Consider the following 19641-nt stretch of genomic DNA (forward strand, 5'->3'; position numbering starts at 1 on the left):
CTCTCTGTTGTGTTGTGTGTGTTGTGTTGTGTGTATTTAGGTTGGTGTGAGTGGGTGTCTCTTAGTCAATGGATACATTATGAATGTTGGTTTGCTCCTTCTGGATACGGGGCTAGAACTCTGGTCCTCAGGCACTGCAGTAAGTGGCTCTTTCTCGCTGAGCCATCTTGCTCTGCTAAAGGCTGATAATAGAGCAGGAATGCAGATTAAAAGTGACATAGAAGACCGGAGGTCACTGAGTTCCAACCCCAGGCCTGGAGTTGTCAAATCCTGGGCGGTGTAAGGTAGCAGCTGACTCCTTTCAAATGACTTCCTCTAACTTCCCCGCACTTCTATCTTTTCCTCTCCAACACAGGTGACAAAGTACAGAGGCAGCTTCTTGCTCCCACTGCTGAATGATGACCTTTCCGGCGCATGTTAGGCTGAGGAGGCGGCCTACAATGAATAAAGGGGGGATCTGAGGGCCTAAGTGTCCGGCCCGGTAGCCACCGTAGTCCCTGGCAAGTGAGGCTTCTTCGTGTCCAGGAATCTACTGGAAGACGGGCCAGGGTAGCGGCCAGAGCTGGAGCGGTTCCAGGGGCTCGCGCGCCACTCACCCCCAACGGAGGCCCGGAAGGCGCAGGGCGGCCCGCGCCCCGCCTCGGCCGGCGCCCCCTCGCGCCCCGGGTGGGCCCTGCAGGGCGGCGCGACCCGGAGGCGGCGGGGAAGGCGGGGAAGGCGGGGCGCCGAGGCCGGGCGGGCCGGGGCGGCGCCGAGCCGGGCCGGAGCAGGGCGCAGGGTGCTGGGCCGCCCGGCCGGGGTCGCGGGGGGGAAGATGGCGAGCGTGGGGCTGCAGTTCCAGGCGAGCGCCGGGGACGCGGACCCCCAGAGCCGGCCCTTGCTGCTGTTGGGCCAGCTGCAACACCTGCACCGCGTGCCCTGGAGCCACGTCCGCGGGAAGCTGCAGCCCCGGGTCACCGAGGAGGTGAGCGGGCCGCGGCCGCCATGCGCCCGCTAAGCCCTGGCCCTGGGACACAGGCCCCGCCTCGCCCGCGCGCCACGCCGGGCCCAGGGTGCAGGCCCGCCATAGGCCTGGCCGTCTGTCCCAAAGGCCCTGGTTGCAGCGAGGCCAGGCCTGTGTCGCCAGCCTGCCTGGGCCGAGCCACCTGCTTCCGCGCCCCCAGGCCGGGCCTTGCAGAAGGCCCAGTGGTGGCTTTCCGCGTGGCCTTTGGCCTCGAGACCCGATTCCATGGAAACTGGCCAAGGCCCAGAAGCTGGGCCTCCAAGTGTTTGAAGCAGAGGGTCCCCAGACAGGCCTTGCCAGCGCGAGGCGCAGCCCCACGAGGGTGGTAGGGTGCCAGAGAGCCACCCAGCTGCCTGGTGGTGGCTGGGGTGCCTTCTTAGACAAGCAGGCGTGGCCAACAGAGCATCTCGAGCCACACAGCACACGTTTTGAAGCCTGTCTCATGTCTCCTTTCTAATCTAGCTCTGGCAGGCAGCTCTGGCCACGCTCAACCCCAACCCCACAGACAGCTGTCCCCTCTACCTGAACTGCGCCACAGTGGCAGCTCTGCCGTCCAGGGTGAGCCGGCATAACAGCCCTTCCGCCGCCCACTTCATCACCAGGCTTGTGAGAACCTGCCTGCCTCCTGGAACCCACCGGTGCATCCTGGTGAGTGCTGGCTGGGCCCTTCAGTGTACCTCAGCCCGTGGCCCACCTCAGGCAGAGCAGGCTGGCCCGTGTGATCCATTCTAACTCTTCAACCACCAAGTGATTTACACCAGATCGGTTTGCGTGACAAATCAGAGACGCCAGCCTAGATTTATTGAGGCCTGAGCTTGTGTCTGTGCCCTGCTCATCTGTCTGGGAAAGAGCAGACAACATCTGGTGGCAGACATTTTTCTCACGCAGCCTCAGGTTACCATGGGGCACAGACCTCTCGGTTTGTCCACTGTAGGGCTGGCATTGGGAGAGTCCTGGTGGCATCCCTGTGTAGCTTCACCCCCACCCTGCTTCTCTCTCACTACAGATGGTCTGCGAGCAGCCTGAGGTTTTTGCCTCTGCCTGTGCCCTGGCAAGGGCCTTCCCACTCTTCACACACCGCTCAGGGGCATCCAGGCGTACAGAAAAGAGGACGGTCATGGTGGAGTTCTTCCTGGTGGGACAAGACAATGGCCCCGTGGAAGTGTCCACCTTGCAAGTGGGTGTCTAGAGGGCACGCTGACTCCTGGGAGCTCAGGTGGAGAGCTCTTCCCTTTTCTTCCCCAGGGAAGGGCTACAGTGCTTTTCAGGGATCCCCCTACCCTCAAAGGGTCCTGTTGTGTTGTATTTTCAGGTCCTTGTTTATTCGGTACAGTTGAGATTTGATTATGGGTGGTTGTCCCCTTAGGTGGGGAGCGATTTTATATGTGTGTGTTGTCTCACTGGGGCCTTGGAGGAAACCTGTGCAGGCTGGAATCCATTGCTAGACTGTCAGTCAAGGGAGTCGCCTGACCTAGGCCGCCTTCCCACTGCCTTGACCTCACTTCCACCCAGCAGCCAGAGACCAGATTGTCCCTCCACTTGGGCTTCAGGAAGGCTGTTGCTCAAGCCCCAATCAAGCCCCTTACTTGGGGGCTTTGTCCTCCTTCTCCCTGATAGAGTTAAAAGGGGGAGGTCCTCCACGTCTGCTTTCTGTGCTCTTGAAAACAGTCCAATTGCTTTGCTTGTCTTAACCCCCTTTCTCTACCAACCCACCCAGACCTAGTTTGGGTTCCTTCTCTGTTTCCAAGGGCCATGATGTGTCCATCCCCCCTTGAAGCAGGCCCGCCAAGTCTCAAGCCCCTTTCCCCAAATGGCCTTCACCCTCTTAACATTCTCTTCCCAGACTCTCTGGCCTTAGCGTCTCCACTCTGGAAGGTTTCCGCTACCCTCGGACTTCATCTGGCAATGGACACCGAAGACCGTGTCCATCTGCTATTTTTAGGGTCCCTTCTGAGCTTCCGGCTCACCTGCAGCCAGATCCCAGCTTGGAAGCCCGAATGTAGCCTTCCTTCCTTCCTACTTACTGCTAGCCCTGGCTACTTCCACCCCTTCTGCGCATCTCTCTGTCCTCTCCCCGGTGATCCCCTATACCCCTCAGCTAGCCAGGCGTGCTCACGTCTGGGCACTCCGTGGTGATAAGTTCCTCCTCTCTTTCCTGACCAGGGTATCCCCACGACCTCCACGCCTAGAGCTGTGGGTCCTGTAGACTTTCGCCAGTCGGTTTGTCCTTGCTTTGCTGACATTTCTCCCAGTCATCTGAGGGTCTTGTCACATTGCCTACCATGGAGTGGACCTCACACAAACACACACGCATGGCAGAAGCCAACGGGTGTTGCTTCTCTTATCAGTGAAGCCGAAGTTGAAATGCTCTTCACTCCCATTCACTGCTCAGGGAGAGCTCTGTGGAGGGTCTGCAGGGCTGTACTGCCTCCCCTGGGGACAGTTCTCAGCCCAACACACATCCCACGCAGGCCACCGACTGCTGACAGGTGGCAGGGGCCTCACAAGCAAAGCTCATATCTGAGCTGTCAGCTCCCGGGTCCCTACGCGGGGCCTTCGAGGTTTAATTACCTGGGACAGGCAGCGGCTCTGATGGGCAGACAGCGGAGGCGGTGGCCGGCTGGCAGAATCGACCTGCGCCTGCCCTCCTGACATACAAGTCCGGGGGAGGTGATGATGAACTGCAAGCTAAAGTCCTGCGCCCCCGCAGGCCCCTTAATATCTGTTTCTTCCGGCCAGCACAGAGGCACTGACGTAGCCAGTTATCCCTGGCTTCTGAGGCTTTGGGTATATGATGGGATTAAATGGAGGTGGAGGTATGCTCACATCAGCTAGGAGGAAGGCCCCCATGGCAGAGAAAGATGGATGGGCAGGGGTCTAAGGCTGGGGTGGCTCTGCCACCCATCTGTGGGTACATGTAGCATCTGCAGACCCTATCGGGCTGTCCCTGAGTTGTCCTTGGCACAGAGCTAGGAGTCTGGTGGGGTCTCTTGTCTCAAGCTGCTGTCCTCTCCTGGGTCCTCTGAGGCTAATGAGTTCTCTTAAGCCACGCTCCTTCTACAGCAACGCCCTAGTAGACCGTTCAGTGACGAGGAGGACACATCTTTCTGTTTCTCCAGAGGACTCAGGGAAAGCCCCTCCTCAACATTGTAGGGTGATGTTTAGAGGGATCCCCAAAGCATCTGCTCCCACCTGCTCCTTCCACAACATACCTGTGAACAGCCTGAAGCATTCCTCTAGGGTGTCACATCTTTGATGTTTGTGGTCCCCCGGGGAACTGGAAGGGACAGGAAGAGAACATCCCTTTCCACCCTATCCACGGGCCCCAGTGATTAACTTTGTCTTCTTCCCTAGTGTTTAACCAATGCCACGGAAGGCGTCCGGCTAGCCGCACGCATTGTGGACACGCCATGCAGTGAGATGAACACAGACATCTTCCTTGAGGTCCGTGGCTTTATCCTGCTAAGCTGAGGTGGGATGGTCTTCAGGTCACAAAGAGAGAGGGCAAGAAAGCCTTAAGTTTGTACGTTTTCATCAAACCCTGGTGTCCACCTTGCTCCAGGAGGTCAGCATCCTCAGCTGAGGGTATGGGTAGGATATGGCCTCACTGAGACCATCTGTAGGCCCAGCACCAGCTACAGGAAGCTGAGCATGCAGGGCCAGTCTTCCCGCTTGGGCTTAATCATGGGAGGCAGAGCCACTGGCCTTCCTTTCCCACCATGAAGCCACAGATGGATTCATCTTTGGCGGGAAGCCCGGCCTTGCCTTGAGTCAGGCCTTTTCACGTGTCTCATGCTGTTATTTCTTTCCATGACTATGTCCAGGAGATTAGCCAAGTTGGAAGGGAGCTGGGGATCACCCCCACCATCATCCGTGATGAACAGCTAAAGACCAAAGGATTCGGAGGTGCGTAGAGCTGCCCCTCCCACAGCTGCCATTCTCCAGGAGTGGCAGGGGTAGTGTTTGGGGCATTTGGCACAGGGTCCCCATTCTCATCCTGCTGAGGACCTAAAGGGACTGGAATCAGCCTGCATTCCAGGCCAAGACCAGAGCTTGGGAGACAGAGCCTCCCTGGGGGAGGGAGGGACAGCCTTCCAGGTTCCGATGCTGATCCTGGGAGTCACTTGACCCATGTTCTTCCTGTCCTCTGTCCCCTCCCGCCTCCCAGGCCCTCACTCACAGCCAGCTCAATGAGGCTTTCTGTTCTTCGATTACACAGTTCATGGCCATTCTCAGGGTCCCAGTGGACGGTGTTCTTATACAGAACATATTTCCTGTGACAGTCATGTAATGAGGGTTGTCCTGGCCTATATGTCTTTCTCAAAGCTACGTCCTTCCTTGATCTCTACATACCCAGGAAGTAGAGGGGAAAGCTGGGCTGTCTCAGGGCGCTTTCAGATTGAACAGGCAAAGGTCACTGCCACAATTGTCAGTGATTACAAAACAAGTCCCTTCCAAGGCAACAGCACTCTTGGTCACACCCTCCGCTGACTTGGGGTTTCTCTTGCCACAACTATGTGAGGACTCTAGGAAGAAGCTCTTAAAGGCCACTGCCTGGCCTTAGGGCTTGGAGGGGGCGCAGTGCTGGTCAGACTGTGTCCCCCCAGTTGAGTCCTCTCCAAAGGACAATTCACCATGTGGCCAATGTTCATTTCTGAGTAAGGTGTTTGGGTACAGAGTTGGGAAGTATGACCAAGCCAGATGTTCACCTAGTCTTCAGAAGGCCTTGTCACTTGAGCCAAGTCCTTTCACAGACAAGACCCTAGGACCACCTGGACTAAGGGAAGGAGACTTACAGGATGGAAGTGCTTGTCAATGATATCATCAGGACAGGAGTCATGCCAACCCCCACACGTTAACCAGAGAAGCAGGCCCCAGCAGTGGCCATTTTTGTTGGGGAGTTTCTCTGAGGAGTAGGGGTTTGTCAGACAGCCATTTTGGTGCTCCTTATGGTTGATGCATACGTAGCCTTCGTGCTCAAGCAGGCCCCTCTTTCTCTGGGAAGCCAAGAGGGAGGGAGGTGATTGGGCGGAGGCCGTGGGAGCTGCAGGAGGAGGAAGGCTCAAAGCTCAGAGTAGGGGGCCCATGTGGGTGGGAGAGGCCTTGAAGCATCGGCAGTGAATCGCTTCACTCCGTAAGTCCTCTTCTGCTGCCTCTAGGCGTCATACAATGGTTTTCTCCCCTCGGCGAGTTCTCCTGCCTGACAGTACTTTGCAGTCTTAGATGTTAGAATGGATCTGTATTTTCCCATCCCACAGTGGCTCCTAGCAGCAGTGGGAGGGGAGATCCATTAGGGTTGCTCTACGGGAGAAGTCTGGGCCAGGCTAACGCCAGAGTCCTGTGGACAGGCACCTCACTTCTGCTTCTTTCTACACAGGAATCTACGGGGTTGGCAAAGCTGCCCTCCACCCACCTGCGCTGGCCGTCCTCAGCCACACCCCTGATGGGGCCACGCAGACCATTGCCTGGGTGGGCAAGGGCATTGTCTATGACACTGGTGGCCTCAGCATCAAAGGGAAGGTGAGGTGTGGGTTTCAGGGTGCAACTCAGACTGGCGTGTTCGAGTACCTTGTGCATTTAGTATCAGGAGTGGGCGACTGTTTTATTTGAAATCCCTCCTCTTCCACCCAACACAGCTCTCTCCAGGACTACTCAGGAAATGGAACTAATAATACAGGTTTAAAAATAACCCCAGTAGAGAATATTCTCTTTTATTGAATTCCACACATATTATCTTGCCAGTTGAAAATTTTAGAGAAGAAAAATATCCCAGTCCAAACAAAGAGAGCGGCAGCATATTAGCGCTTCAAATCTCACTGATGTATTTATATAGGGAAAAGACCCACAAGATAAGTGTCCACGTCAGTCTCTGCTAATTGCCAATGGACCGCAGCATTGAACAAGTTTTCCTGGGTCTCTCGTCCTGCAAATTCAACTCTATCCACCCTTCTGCACGTGCCTATCTTGGGTGGTACACATGGGAATCAGGGTTGTTCTTCTGTTCCTACTCACAACCCCAGCCCTCTGTTCCTTTAACTCTGAGGGGTTTCTGTCACCCTAAGCCACTGATACCAGGGACTCCTGGGGGTGGGTGCTGGGAAGCCACAGTGCTGGCCCTCTCTGAGATCTTTCTAACAGCGTTCACCTATCCATGTGTTGACCAGTCTCTAATGCCACACTCAGAGGTCTACAGAGAACAATGAAACGGTGGATGCCAGGGTCGGTCTCACTCTCCTGCCCTGGGTTCCTACGCTGTAACTGAAGCGTAGGTGCCCCGCTCTGCAGTCTTGCCCCTGTGTAGCATTTGCAAGTGGGTATATCAGCAGTCTTTGAAGGATTGCTCTGATCCGGAGCCCGAAGCAGTAAGCGAGCCGCCCTGAGCCTCGGGTGTCTGTTTTGTACGTGATGGGTGGATCTCCTGGAGGCAGTCAGTACCCAGAGCCTTGCATAAGCAGTAATTTGGTGCACTTCCTCATACCAGAAACCTCACACTCCTTTGTCACCATTAGCTCGTCAGAGAAGCCCTTGAGCACGGGGAGGCTGTCAAGTGTCGCACGAAAGTTTCTCAAAGTTCCGCCTTGAGCTGGAGAGCTCGCATTAGTGCTGGTGATGCATGCTGCCCTGCGCTCTCCCAGGGAGGCTTGATGCTGCCCTGCGCTCTCCCAGGGAGGCCTGCCCTGTTATTACCCTGTCGATGCCTCATCGAGAAACTATCTCCTGCTTCTGCCTCAGGCAGCGGCTGCCTGGGTCTGTCACTCTCATGGTTGCCCTCTGCTCTTGCTGACTTGGAAGAGGCAGCTGAGGTGTGTCCCTCATACAGTAGAGATAGTCATTCACACTCCAGTGGGATTCTTTTTTTTTTTTTAATTTATTTCATTTTATGTGTTTTGCCCACAAGTATGTGCACCACGTTCAAGCCTGTGGTGATTGTGAGACAGCGCAGGGGTGCTGGGTACTTGTGAGACGGCACAGGGCTGCTGGGTGCTTGTGAGACAGCACAGGGCTGCTGGGAACTGAACTCGGGCCACTCCCCAAGCCCCACAAGTGTTCTCAGCCTCTAAGCCATCCCTCCAGCCCAGGAGAGTTTTCAAACTTTAAAAATTTCAAACTTAGTGTCACTGCTTCACGGAGGGACATCTGCAAGTGAGGTCACCGTGACTTGACTCCCCAGGAGTACACGGAGAACCCAGTGGCTCTCAACTCACTGCGAGCCCCAGCCTCACCTGGAACAGAGCTTTGACACTCAGAGTAGCTGCGCCTTTTGTGCGTGCGTCAACGCGACCAGGGCAGATGGCACCTCAGCCTTGAGGACCTTTTTCTTTATAATAACAGAAGTGACACGGGGGAGTCAGGAGAGAGGCCTCGAGTAAGCAGCTGAGCTTGGCACTTTGCTTGGGAGGTGACACCTGTGCAGGGGCACACCGTGTTTCACGAGCAGCTGTCAGAGGCATTTTCTGGGTGGGTTATTTCAAAATGGTTTTCTGCTGGGCCTTGGGCCCCATTTCTTCATTTCAGCGGGCCTATGTGTCCTTTCCGATTAGGTCAGAAAGATGCTCAATGGATCCTTTTCAGTTGACAGTATTATGAAAGCACCCCCTCCTGCATCTAAAAAAAAATACTTTCAGCTAAATTTCAAGGCCCGTGTGATACAACAGGGGCTCCAAAATGACTGAAATTCCAAGCCCAGATTCTTTCTTCTGAGGACTCGTTTATATTTACCTTACAAGCCTGTCAGTTGGGGTTGGAAGCCGATACAATGTAAACATGTGACTGTAACGTCATACTAGTTCACAGGAGGCGGCTTCTGCAATAGTGGCAGGGGGCTTCAGCTGCACGTGGTAGAGTAGAGATGCCCCCTACTGCTGATCAGGCGGCAGTGTCGTAAGGGATAAGCAGGGTATGTTCTCTGCAGCCAGATAGGAACTGGTCAGCAGGGAGAGGGGCACAGAGCGGGGCCTCCCCAGAAAAGCTACAAGAATGGACAAGTGAAGGCCCGTGAAGGTGTCTTCAAGTGGTCCCTGCAGGAGTGGATGGGAGATGGGCTGGAATGTGTGGTGCGAGCATCTCTGGCAGGAGCTGCAAGGTCAGAAACTGGAGGGGCTAGGGTACAGGGCTCTTTCTTAGAGGAGAAGTGGACAGGACACCGTTTAGATTGTACCCTTGCTGTGGCTGCAGATAGGCTAAGGGTGAGGTCATCAGCACACTGTTGTGTCTGACTGTAGTCGGACTTAACTGCTAGAGGCCAGAGCCACACACAGGCTGGCTGCCAGCCTGGGCCTAGGGAGAATGGGATAGGCACAAGCCTGGGTTACCTCATGTCACTCCTCAGAGCAGACACAACAGGAACCTGTGGTAAGTGTAGAACGAGGGCCTATTGGCAAATACTCTGCCTCCTGGGTCCCATATCTGAGAAGGAAGCCATAGCTCTGACAGTCCCTGGAAAGCCTGACCAAGCCTCTTAAGGTGCGGCTGACTGACTCCACGCGAGCCTTGGTTTCTGTGAAGTCAGGGTGGATCAGAGGTCCTGAGCTTAGACTCCTAAGCTGGCGTGGGGTCCAGGGCTCTGTGGGAGAACCCAGTCATGGTGACTCTGGCCACTGGTAGTTCCTGGTCTCCCTCTACCACATTATCGCTTGCTTGGTAGCCCCAAAGTTGTACAAACAAGAGTCGTATCTCTGCCAAGTCTGCCGTTACTTCCTCTTGCTTTGGGAGAACAACAAATGCCCTTTGGCTGGTCAGTTTTATGAAGGTAGGGCCCTGTGGAAGGCGGGGCCCCTGTGTGCCATGCGATGGAAGCCTTAGAGCCCCTGTCAGCCGTGCTCTGAGCTCAGGTGGTTTACACGCTCTCCCGGTCCTTTCCTGTCACTGCAGACCACCATGCCAGGGATGAAGCGGGACTGTGGGGGTGCTGCAGCCATCCTGGGAGCCTTCAGAGCCGCCATCAAGCAGGTGAGGGCGCAGGTTCTGGTTTCTCTCCCTCAGGACTGCAGCTTAGCGGGGCTTGAGACAGGCTAACTTGGGGCTTGCTGGGCATTGTCTGAAGGTAGCAACCATGGCTGCAGAGTGTGGAGAAGTCTTCTCTCCTGCTATTGCTCTGGCATCTGATGTGCTGGTGAGGGGATGCACAGCAGGTCAGCTCTCCTGCACTCCTTCAGAGTGATCTATAGGAGACCACAGCCAGGGGGTAAGGAATCCCACAACACACACGCGCACACACACACACACGCGCACACGCGCGCACACAGACGCACGCACGCACACACATGTGCACACACACGTGCACACACACGCGCACACGGATGCACGCACGCACGCACATGTGCGCACACACATGTGCCCACACGCGCACACGCACACGTGCACACACGCGCACACACACACACACGCGTGCGCACACGCATGCACGCACGCACAAGCCTCTACCCTCCCCTGCCTATCTCAGATATCCAAAGGCACTGACATTGCCCTCTTGGAAGGAAACATGCCTCAGTGAGAGCCACAGAACAGCAGTGGCAGAGACTCAGCCCATGAGACGTTTGAGTGCCCACAGCCACGCCGTAGGGGTCACAATGAAGGAGTACAGACGTAGAAAGGCTGTTTCTTGTCATGGGGCCTGGGATTGCTCCTTGTAGGAAGAACTGTGCAACTGAAATCATAGGACCCAGGAAGTGATATGTAGTAAAATTTGGGGTAAGAATGATGGTCAGGAGGCTGAGGCAGGATTGCCTCAGATATAAAGTTTTCCTGTATTGTGTAGTGAGATCTGTGGCATGGTCTGGGGAGCTTTTCCCTTCTAGTAGGGACTTGCCACATTGCACCTTCAAACCCGAGCTTCCCTTCCTGCTCCTCAGGGCCCCAGTCTGCCTGTCTCCTGCGGTCTGCAGGTCCAAGAGCACCTGGCTCTCTTCGCCCTTCTCTCTCCGTCCCTCCAGAGTTTCCAGTCTATAACGGGCCTTCTCACCTGCTTCTCCTCTCAGGGTTTCAAAGATAACCTGCACGCTGTGTTCTGCTTGGCTGAGAATGCAGTGGGACCCAATGCCACTAGGCCGGATGACATTCACCTTTTGTATTCAGGAAAGTAAGGCCTCCCTCTCATGCCTTGCACTGTGCTCTAGACCTGTGGCTTCTTTCAGAGCCAGGCCAGGTCAGCCTGGTCCTAACCTTCTAAGGGATGAGGTGTCCCATGGTCCTGGGGAGGGCACGGGCCATGGAGATAGAGGAGCTGCAGGGACTGGGCTCCCTGGTACCAGAGGGAGGTCACGGCAATGTTCAGTTGGAGCTGCGTTCCTGAGCCGGGGTCTGTGCCTTGCCCAGGACGGTAGAGATCAACAACACGGACGCTGAGGGCAGGCTGGTGCTGGCAGACGGGGTGTCTTATGCTTGCAAAGACCTGGGTGCTGACATCATTGTGGACATGGCCACCCTGACAGGGGCACAGGTGAGTACCACACTTCACCCCCTGGCTGCAGCCTGCCCTCCCCAGAACCCCTGTTGGCAGGTGAGCATGAGCAGCTGCCATTCTGGAGGTAAGGGAGCCCCTCCCCTGCTGCTGGACCCGAACCCATGCCCTGCCCACTTGTCCCTGCTCCTCTCCCTCCCCATGCTGCCGACCGCTCTGCTTTCCCCTCCCTCGTGTTCTCTGCCACCTTCTCTGACATGGTGGCTTCCCTTGTGTCCCTTGCCTAGGGCATTGCCACAGGGAAATACCATGCAGCCGTGCTCACCAACAGCGCCGAGTGGGAGGCGGCCTGTGTGAAGGCTGGGCAGAAGTGCGGGGACCTGGTCCACCCGCTGGTCTACTGCCCTGAGCTGCACTTCAGCGAGTTCACCTCAGCTGTGGCTGACATGAAGAACTCAGTGGCGGTAGGTGTGGGGCCTGCGCGAGGGGCACGCTGTGGCCCTGAGGAGTATGTGAGCTAGAAGACCAGTGTTCCCAGGCACCAAGCGTCCCGTGTCACTAACCGTGCGGTGAACAGACCCCACCTCAGGCTGGGACTCATTTGCCCCTCAGCTCCTAGGAGCGAAGCGCTCCCGGCCCTGGGGGGGAGGTAGATGCAGTACTCCATCAGCCCTAGTCAGCGGCTGAGGGATAAGCATAGGCTACAGAGAACCCTGAACTCCTCCCGCTGCTGGGACAAGGGTGTCACCAAGTGTCCTCTTATCCTCAGGACCGAGACAACAGCCCCAGCTCCTGTGCCGGCCTCTTCATCGCCTCACACATTGGATTTGACTGGCCTGGAGTCTGGGTCCACCTGGACATCGCCGCCCCAGTGCATGCTGTGAGTGCCTCAGGGCTGCTCCTCGAGGCCAGGCCACCCCCTCCCTCCTGACCTGTTCCCACAAAGCTCCTCTGGCTCAGAGCTGTGGCTGAGTTCATCAGAAAGGTTCTGTGTTCTGTGTCAGACTATCTGTGGCCCAGCCTCCAGCCAGCTGTGGTCCTCTGACCTCTGGCCTCCTCCTCCCGGGAACAGAGTACCGCTGTGTCCTGTCCTCCCAGCCAGTGCCTAATAGGAGCCCTGACTATCTCCAGCCTTGTGTTCTAGGACCTTCCTATGGAGAAGGGGGCGTCAGAGGCCTAAAGAGCCCTGTGCACAGAGCTGCTCCTCTGCCTCAGGCTTCCCACCATCTCTGTCCTCCACAGGGTGAGCGAGCCACAGGCTTCGGGGTGGCTCTCCTCCTGGCCCTATTCGGCCGTGCCTCCGAGGACCCGCTGCTGAACCTGGTGTCCCCGTTGGACTGTGAGGTGGATGCCCAGGAAGACGACAGCGTGGGGCGTGACTCCAAGAGACGGAGGCTCGTGTGAGCGCTACTTCCCAGCTGGTGACACAGGGTTCCTTACCTCACTTTGCACTGACTGAGTTCAAGCAATTGAAAGATAACTCTTATGACGAGTTTGGCTTCTCCTTCTGTACTCAGTGGTTATGGGAGTGAGCCATTCTTTTCTTAGCAGCGGCTTAGGGGTTTGGTGGGGTCTGGAGAGAATTGTCACAGATCCCATAGGCCTGCCTTTGCCTGCTCTGTCCCTTGTCCTCCACCCTGATCCTTAGAACCACCTCAGGTCACCCTCTGTGGTGAGCGCACTTCCTATATAGGTCCTAGCTCTGGCCTCTGCTTCCTGAGGTGTCCAGCCAGCCCATGCCAGGGTACGTGTGGTGACTGGCTGTTAGGGACCCATTCTGTGAAGCAGGAAGAGCCTTGTAGCCCACCCCCAACACCCAGTTCACTTGAAGTTGAATTAAATATGGCCACAACATACCCTTGCCTCTGCTCTTTTTTTTTTTTTTTTTTCTCTACTTCTCTGTCTCACAACTCACAACCTGGAGCCTGTGTGAGGCTGAGGTCCAGAACTGCTCCAGCCAGCAGTCCTCAAGCTTTGTCTTCTGGTCCTGAGATGGTTAGTTGAACCGGTTTTACAACCAGTTTTACAGCCTAGAGCCATAGAGTCTGGGGCAGAGGACAGCAGCCCTCAGTCCCAGGCCTGTCCACCAGCTGCTTTGGTTTCCTGAGTGTGCACACACTGCGATGGCTTCCGAGAGGCTCCATTCACATTGGGGTGGAGCTGGCTTTCCTCAGCTCTGAACCCGAATCTCACAGTTCCTACAAGAGAAGTCTTAGGCCACAAAGGACCTGGTTTGGATTCCTGGGAGCCCCGCCAGGGTACAGGGTCTGTCACACCACACCTAGGCTACAGGGAAGGGACAGGAGGCAGGCCTCAGAGTATCTGGGGATAAGTTGCCTCTCCAGTTGAGACATAACCTACCTGCTCCTGTCTTCCAACACAGTACATCCCAGCGTGACTTCCTGAGAGATCAGAGCTGGGGCAGTGAGTGGGGAGAGGGCTTCCTACACCTCCTGTGAGGGGTTCCGAAGCAAGGGTCTGCCTGTGGATGTGCAGGACGTGTGCCCTGGAATGTTGTACCAGTTCACTGACAGACTTCAGCCTAACCCCCCCAGGACTCCACTTCTCTCCAACCCTGGAGAGAAGGTGTCTGTTTCTGGGTCTGATCCCCCCACAAATGTTTATTAATCCTCTACTGTTTACGTAACCCCAGGTGGACCCAAAACGTCAAAGACCAACTCCTAGGTCCCAGCCCTAAATGAGAAACCTTGCTGGACAGTGAATAGCCTTGTGGGCAGTGACCAAATGAGTGGGAAGCTGCAGGCTTCCTGCAAGGGGATGCAGGCATGGCGGTGCTGGAGGGCAGGGGCCTCCATGGGTCATTAGTTCACTTAATTGCTTACAACAAGCAGCTCTCAGCCACCTCCCAACCCCCACCCCCGAGGGACACCCCAGAGGAGGGAGGGGGTCACTGAGGTGGCCTGGCTCATTCTCTGGGGCAGCTGGCACCATCCCCATCCCACCCCATGCCAGAGAGCTGTGCCCATGTGGACACAGGAAGCAGGGTCATGGAGCATCAGGGGAACTGAGTCTCCCTTGTGTGGGCACAAAGGCAGCCACAGTGGTAGGGACCCAGCTGGGGATCAGCTGCAGCCTCAAGGCCTGGATGACATGCCCAGTGTTGGGGCTCCTGGGGGTGAGCCAAAGGGAAGGTCAAAGGGCTTATGGGTACAACTGCTCCCCCAAGCTCTGCTGGAGTTCCAGCAGTTAAGAGTCACAGGGTTGCAAGACCCCTATTGGGCAGCCTTGGAGTCAGGTCAGCCTAGGCTCTGGAGAGCTGCACAGAAAAAAATGTGGCTTGCCCGGTGTGTATGAAGGTGTGCAGAGGCAGCCAGACCACCGTCATCATGAAAACATTGCCTGTTTTAACTGTCAACTTGACGTAACCTAGAATCGCCAGGGAAGAGTCTCAAGGCAGGATTGTCTACACCGAGTTGGCCTGTAGGCACGTATTTGAGATACTGTCTTAAGTTCAGTGCTATGGGGAAGACACAGCCTACTCTGGGTGGCACCATTTCTTAGGCAGGGTGTTCTGAACTGTAAAAGAGTGGCGTGGTCAAGCTCTAAGGCTCAATTCTGAGTGAGCTAGGCTGTGGTCATCACCACCATCATCACAGTGGAGCTCTGGCATGCTCAAGAAGGTAGAGTCTTCAGCTTCTATGCTGACAGCTGCCCAACTTCTCCCTGACTTGGACAACACAGAAGGCCTTCCTTCTGTATTACCATAAGGAGCTCTAGATAGGGCCATTGTCAGGAGTGCATGTTTCCAATGCTAAAGGGAACACAGAAATACACACCTTTGGCCTTTCGGGGAGCACTGAAAGTGGCCTGAAGCTGCTCGGAAGCACAAGGGTGGGATGCAGAAGCCATGTTTTTTGTTTGTTTGTTTTTTGTTTTGTTTTGTTTTGTTTTGTTTTTTATGGCTAGGAGTGACTCACCCAAGCTTGCCTTCACTGGTTACTCCTGTGCCCCCAGTAACCCAGTGTCTGAATTTTCCTCATAGCCATAGGCCTGAGCACCTCAGCTGGAAAGGAGAAAGTCAGCTGGTCTCCATGTTGCAGCCTGAAGGAGTGGGCAACATGAGCTGGGTATAGTAAACTGCCATGAAGATATCCCATGCAAGTCCCAGAATTCCAAGAAGTCACTCACCCAAAATCAGTTCTCTCTGTGCCAGCAAAGGGGCATCAATCAGCTTTTCCCTGAGAAAAATCCCTGAGAAAAATCAACAGAAAGGGAAACCATTCGTTTTGGCTCATGGTTTCAGAGGGTTTCACCCATGGTTTGTATCATGGCATTGACTGGTGACAGATAAATGGCAGCTGGTAGGAGCAGGTTCCTGTGGAGGCTGCTTACCTCACAGTAGCTGGGAAGCAGAGAAGAAATGTCCTTCGAGACCTGCTTTTGTCTCAGGCTTCAACACAAGACGCAGCATAAACTCCTCAGTGGTTTAATCCACCAGCAAAGTCAGTGCCATCTGGTTCCACTTCCGTGACTCAAACGCCCCAACGAAGAGCAGTTTTGGTGAGAGGAAGTTTAGTTTAGAATTCCACCACTTAGCTGAAGTCCATCACTTTAGGGCTAGAGAGGTGGCTTAGAGTTTAAGAGCACTGACTACTTTTCCAGAGGTCCTGAGTTTGATTCCCAGCAACCACATAGTGGCTCACAACCATTTGTAATGGGATCTGATGCCCTCTTCTGCTGTGTCTGAAAACAGCTACAGTGTACTCATATATATATACAATAAATAAATAAATCTTAAAAAAAAAAAGAAAGAAAGTCCATTACTATGGAGAGTCATGACAGCAGGACCTGAAGCAGCTGGTCACATCACACTTACAGTCAAGAGCGGAGAGAAATGTATGCAAACATGCTAGTGTTTATCTCAGTGGCTCAACTCTTCACAGTTCAGGATGCTCTGCTTAGGGAATGATACCACCCACAGTAGGCTGTGTCTTCCCTTATCATTTAACTTAAGGCAGTCGCCCCCAGATATCCCTAGAGTATACATAATCCCTCACCAAGACTCTCCAGGTTGTGTTGACAAAGAAAACTCCCTGTTAACCTCATGATTCCCACCTCCTCTCCATAGCACCACCTCCAAGTACAGCTGTGCTGGGTGTCAAACCTCCAACACAGTTATCCCCAGAGGACAGATCCAGTCTAAGCTAAATCCAAACTGGATGGAGGAAACAAGGAAAAGTCAGTGCTAGATCTACATCTTTGCAGAAGACCTGCTGCTGCCCAGATCGTAGCCAGTCCAGGGCTATTTAAAGTGACTGCAGCAGGAGAGTAATCACTTACAAGACATGATGTCTGTTTTGTTCACCTGACCCTTAGGAGTGCTGAGGTGGCCTCTGAAGCCCATTGAGACAGAAGAGATAGGGGCTGGGAGAGAAAACTCATCCAGTAAGGTGCTTGCTGTGCACTCTTGAGGACCCAAGCTTAGATAGAAGGCACCTATGTAAAAGCCAGACACAACAGGATGTGTCTTTAATCCCAGCACTCAGTAGACAGAGACATGAAGATTCTTGGAGATTGCTGGTCAGTCTGTCTAGCAGATCATTCAGGAAACCCTCTCTTACAAATTAAGATGAGAAGAGGGAAAACACCAAATATCAACCTTTGGCATCTACACGTAAACACACACATGAGTGCATACATATCTTTACCCCCTACACATATACACATGAGAATTCACATGCATATATATATGTTTCACATATACAAACATTTTTCTTTAAAGAAGAGAACCAGGTTGCCAGACGACAGTGATGAATGTCTTTAATCCCAGCACTCGGGAGGCAGAGGAAGAGGCAGAGGCAGGCAGATCTCTGAGTTTGAGGCAACCCTGGTATACAGAGCAAGTTCCAGAAGACTGCCAGGGCTATACAGAGAAAATCCTGCCTCAAAAAACAAAACAAAAACAAAAACAAACAAAAAAACCAAAAACAAAAAAAAAGGGTGTGAGAAAACCAAGTGGAAGTTATTTCTACAGTGGATGTTGGGGACCAGAAGACCAACTGATAATTAGGAGACACCCCCAACATACTTCTAAGTGTGATTCTACCAGAGGCTGCTGACATCTGACGCCTGTTCCTAAACCTTTCATCCAGGTCCTTCCTAAAGAGACATCCTATTCAGGCCCATTCCCCTCCTCCACCCCAGCCTGCTCCTCTCTGCCTCTCTGCTCAGAGATCCACACCTAGAGCATCAAGCACCAAGCCCCTCCTGCCAGCATCCCCGTGAGTTCCCGGCTGGAGGGCTTCCGGGAAGGACTTGCTGCTCTGCCCACCCCTCCCTGAAAGCTTTCACTGGGGAGCTGGCCCCTCACTGCCCAGTAAATGCCTGTTGGATTTTCTGCTGTGACTCTGCCTGAAGCTATAGCTCAGGCGATGTTCCCTGGTGAATTAGTGTTCGACATTTCTGTTTATTTGTTTGTTCTTTAACAAAAGGTTGTTTTGGTTTGAGATTCAGCAAAAATATAAGCTGCATTCAGCTTCCTCTCCATTCAGGACTCAGTAAATTAGTTGTTTTCCAGTCTGTTCCGAGTCCTTGCCTCAAATGAGCCTCCAACAAGATAATGCATTTAAAAGCCCTTGGAAAAGTACCAACCCCACGCACATGTGGGGTACTGTCATCCTCTGAGCTCTCCCGGAAGACAAGCCCTGCAGCTGGCTCGCTCCACACCCCGCCCCCACACTGGGCTTAGCTACAGGTCCTGCTGTGAAGCTTCTACCTAGGACTCAGATCTGGAGGGGGCTGTCTCCAGGTTGGTCCCCCCAAACCCAGAACGATCTCCACCCCCAGATGCAGCCACTGCTAGGGGGGTTGGAGGGGAGGACAGCAGATAAACTAACACTCCTGTGAGGAGATGGCCTGCCTTTATCCACATCTAATCCAAAGGCCATTTTTGCTTTCTTTGGGGCCTGCTGTGGTCCTGAGGGGTTTTTTTGTTTTTTGTTTTTTGTTTTTTTTTTGAGATCAATCGAGGGAGGAGGATGCAGCAAGAAAACACACACCCCTCCCCTAGTTGAAAAGGTTCAGAAGCCTGATTCTTATTCCCAATCCGAAATCAGAACAAAAGGTGCCTCCAGCCAGAAGTCTCTGTTCTTGTTGGCTGGCCCTGCCCCGCTCTAGGGGGTGGGGGTGAAGCTTCCTTCCACCCCACGCACCTTTCCTTGTTTGTCTTCTTCCTTTTCATGAGCTGGATGAATCTTTGAGATTCATGCCCACACCGAGTCCAGTATGCCACTCGGTATACCAACGGCACAGAGATAGCTTCCTCGTTCACCAACATTTGTACAACATCGCCTGCATGTAAACACTCTTCACCACAGACCCCTCTCTCAGGAGTGTCTCGCACCATCCTGAGCCTTAGAAATCAGCTGTCAAGATAAATCTTAAATGCCTTGCTGGAGGCTGGAAAAAGCTGTGTGTGGTGTTCAGGGGGCCTGCTTGGTGGAAATCAAAGTCCTAAGGCTCACCTTAGAGGCTGGCATTTATTCCAATCAGAATAGCTAATGTGTCACCAGTCGTTTACTGCTGAATAGACAGCCAGGCTGTTTGGCTATATGCTATGTCTTTTCCTGTCCAGCATCTACAGAGGCTCAAGGTCCACAGATCATTGGTGCCTGTATGCATCACAGGGGCATCTGGCCTGGCACAGCTTGTGCACTATGAGAGCTCTCTTTTCTTCTAATACTCTCCTCTCTCCTTTGTCCCCACCTCACACAGTGCACCAGACTCTGTGTGGTCAGAGAGATGGCACTTTCCAAGGCTCTCTACAATGAGTGAATACCCAGGATGCTCTGCATGTGGTCCTGGGCTCTGAGCCTCAGTTTCTGCATCTGTAAAGTACATAGACTATGCCAAAAGCCTGGTGGCATTGTATGCTGCAGCGATGTCTAGGACATGACCTCAATAGCACCAGCAACAGAAGGAAACAAAGAAGAAATTTGGGATTGGTGAAAACTCTAAAATGTTGTGCATCGAAAAGGATAATGATGGTGGAGGCTGCGGCTCACACAGGGAAGTGCTTGATGGACAAGCATGGGGACCAGAACCATCCTCAGCTCCACATACAAATATCTGAGAATCCATCTGAGCATGTAGGCGAGGCCAGCATCAGGAGTCTGAGACTGGCAGATCCTTGGGGCTTGATGGCCGCCTGTTCATGTTGCTCAGCTAGTGAGTTCTGGGCTCAGTGAGAAATTCTGTCTTCCCCCTGCCCCCAGTATGA

General features: G+C 54.1%; 1 protein-coding gene across 2 annotated transcripts; it reads left to right on the forward strand.

Annotated features, from left to right (window-relative positions):
• Positions 1-742: 742 nt before the first annotated feature.
• On the forward strand, positions 743-13258 carry Npepl1 (aminopeptidase-like 1). Of its 2 annotated transcripts, none has more exons than XM_087652424.1 (12): positions 743-964; positions 1466-1651; positions 2010-2219; positions 4358-4447; positions 4828-4909; positions 6381-6523; positions 9875-9952; positions 10981-11081; positions 11318-11441; positions 11690-11866; positions 12172-12282; positions 12645-13258. In XM_087652424.1, exons 4-12 carry the CDS (start codon positions 4424-4426, stop codon positions 12804-12806), a joined length of 1002 nt encoding a protein of 333 aa, XP_087508550.1. In that variant the 5' UTR covers positions 743-964; positions 1466-1651; positions 2010-2219; positions 4358-4423; the 3' UTR covers positions 12807-13258.
• The last annotated feature ends 6383 nt before the right edge of the window (positions 13259-19641 follow it).

Source organism: Rattus norvegicus, chromosome 3 (genome assembly GCF_021556685.1).
Source record: "Rattus norvegicus strain SHRSP/BbbUtx chromosome 3, alternate assembly SHRSP_T2T, whole genome shotgun sequence".
NCBI classification, from domain to species: domain Eukaryota; kingdom Metazoa; phylum Chordata; class Mammalia; order Rodentia; family Muridae; genus Rattus; species Rattus norvegicus.

Coding starts and splice junctions, on each gene's coding strand:
- Npepl1 (XM_087652424.1), top strand. CDS start 4,424: ATGAACACAGACATCTTCCTTGAG. Junction 4,448..4,827: donor ACACAGACATCTTCCTTGAG/GTCCGTGGCTTT, acceptor GACTATGTCCAG/GAGATTAGCCAAGTTGGAAG. Junction 12,283..12,644: donor TCGCCGCCCCAGTGCATGCT/GTGAGTGCCTCA, acceptor TGTCCTCCACAG/GGTGAGCGAGCCACAGGCTT.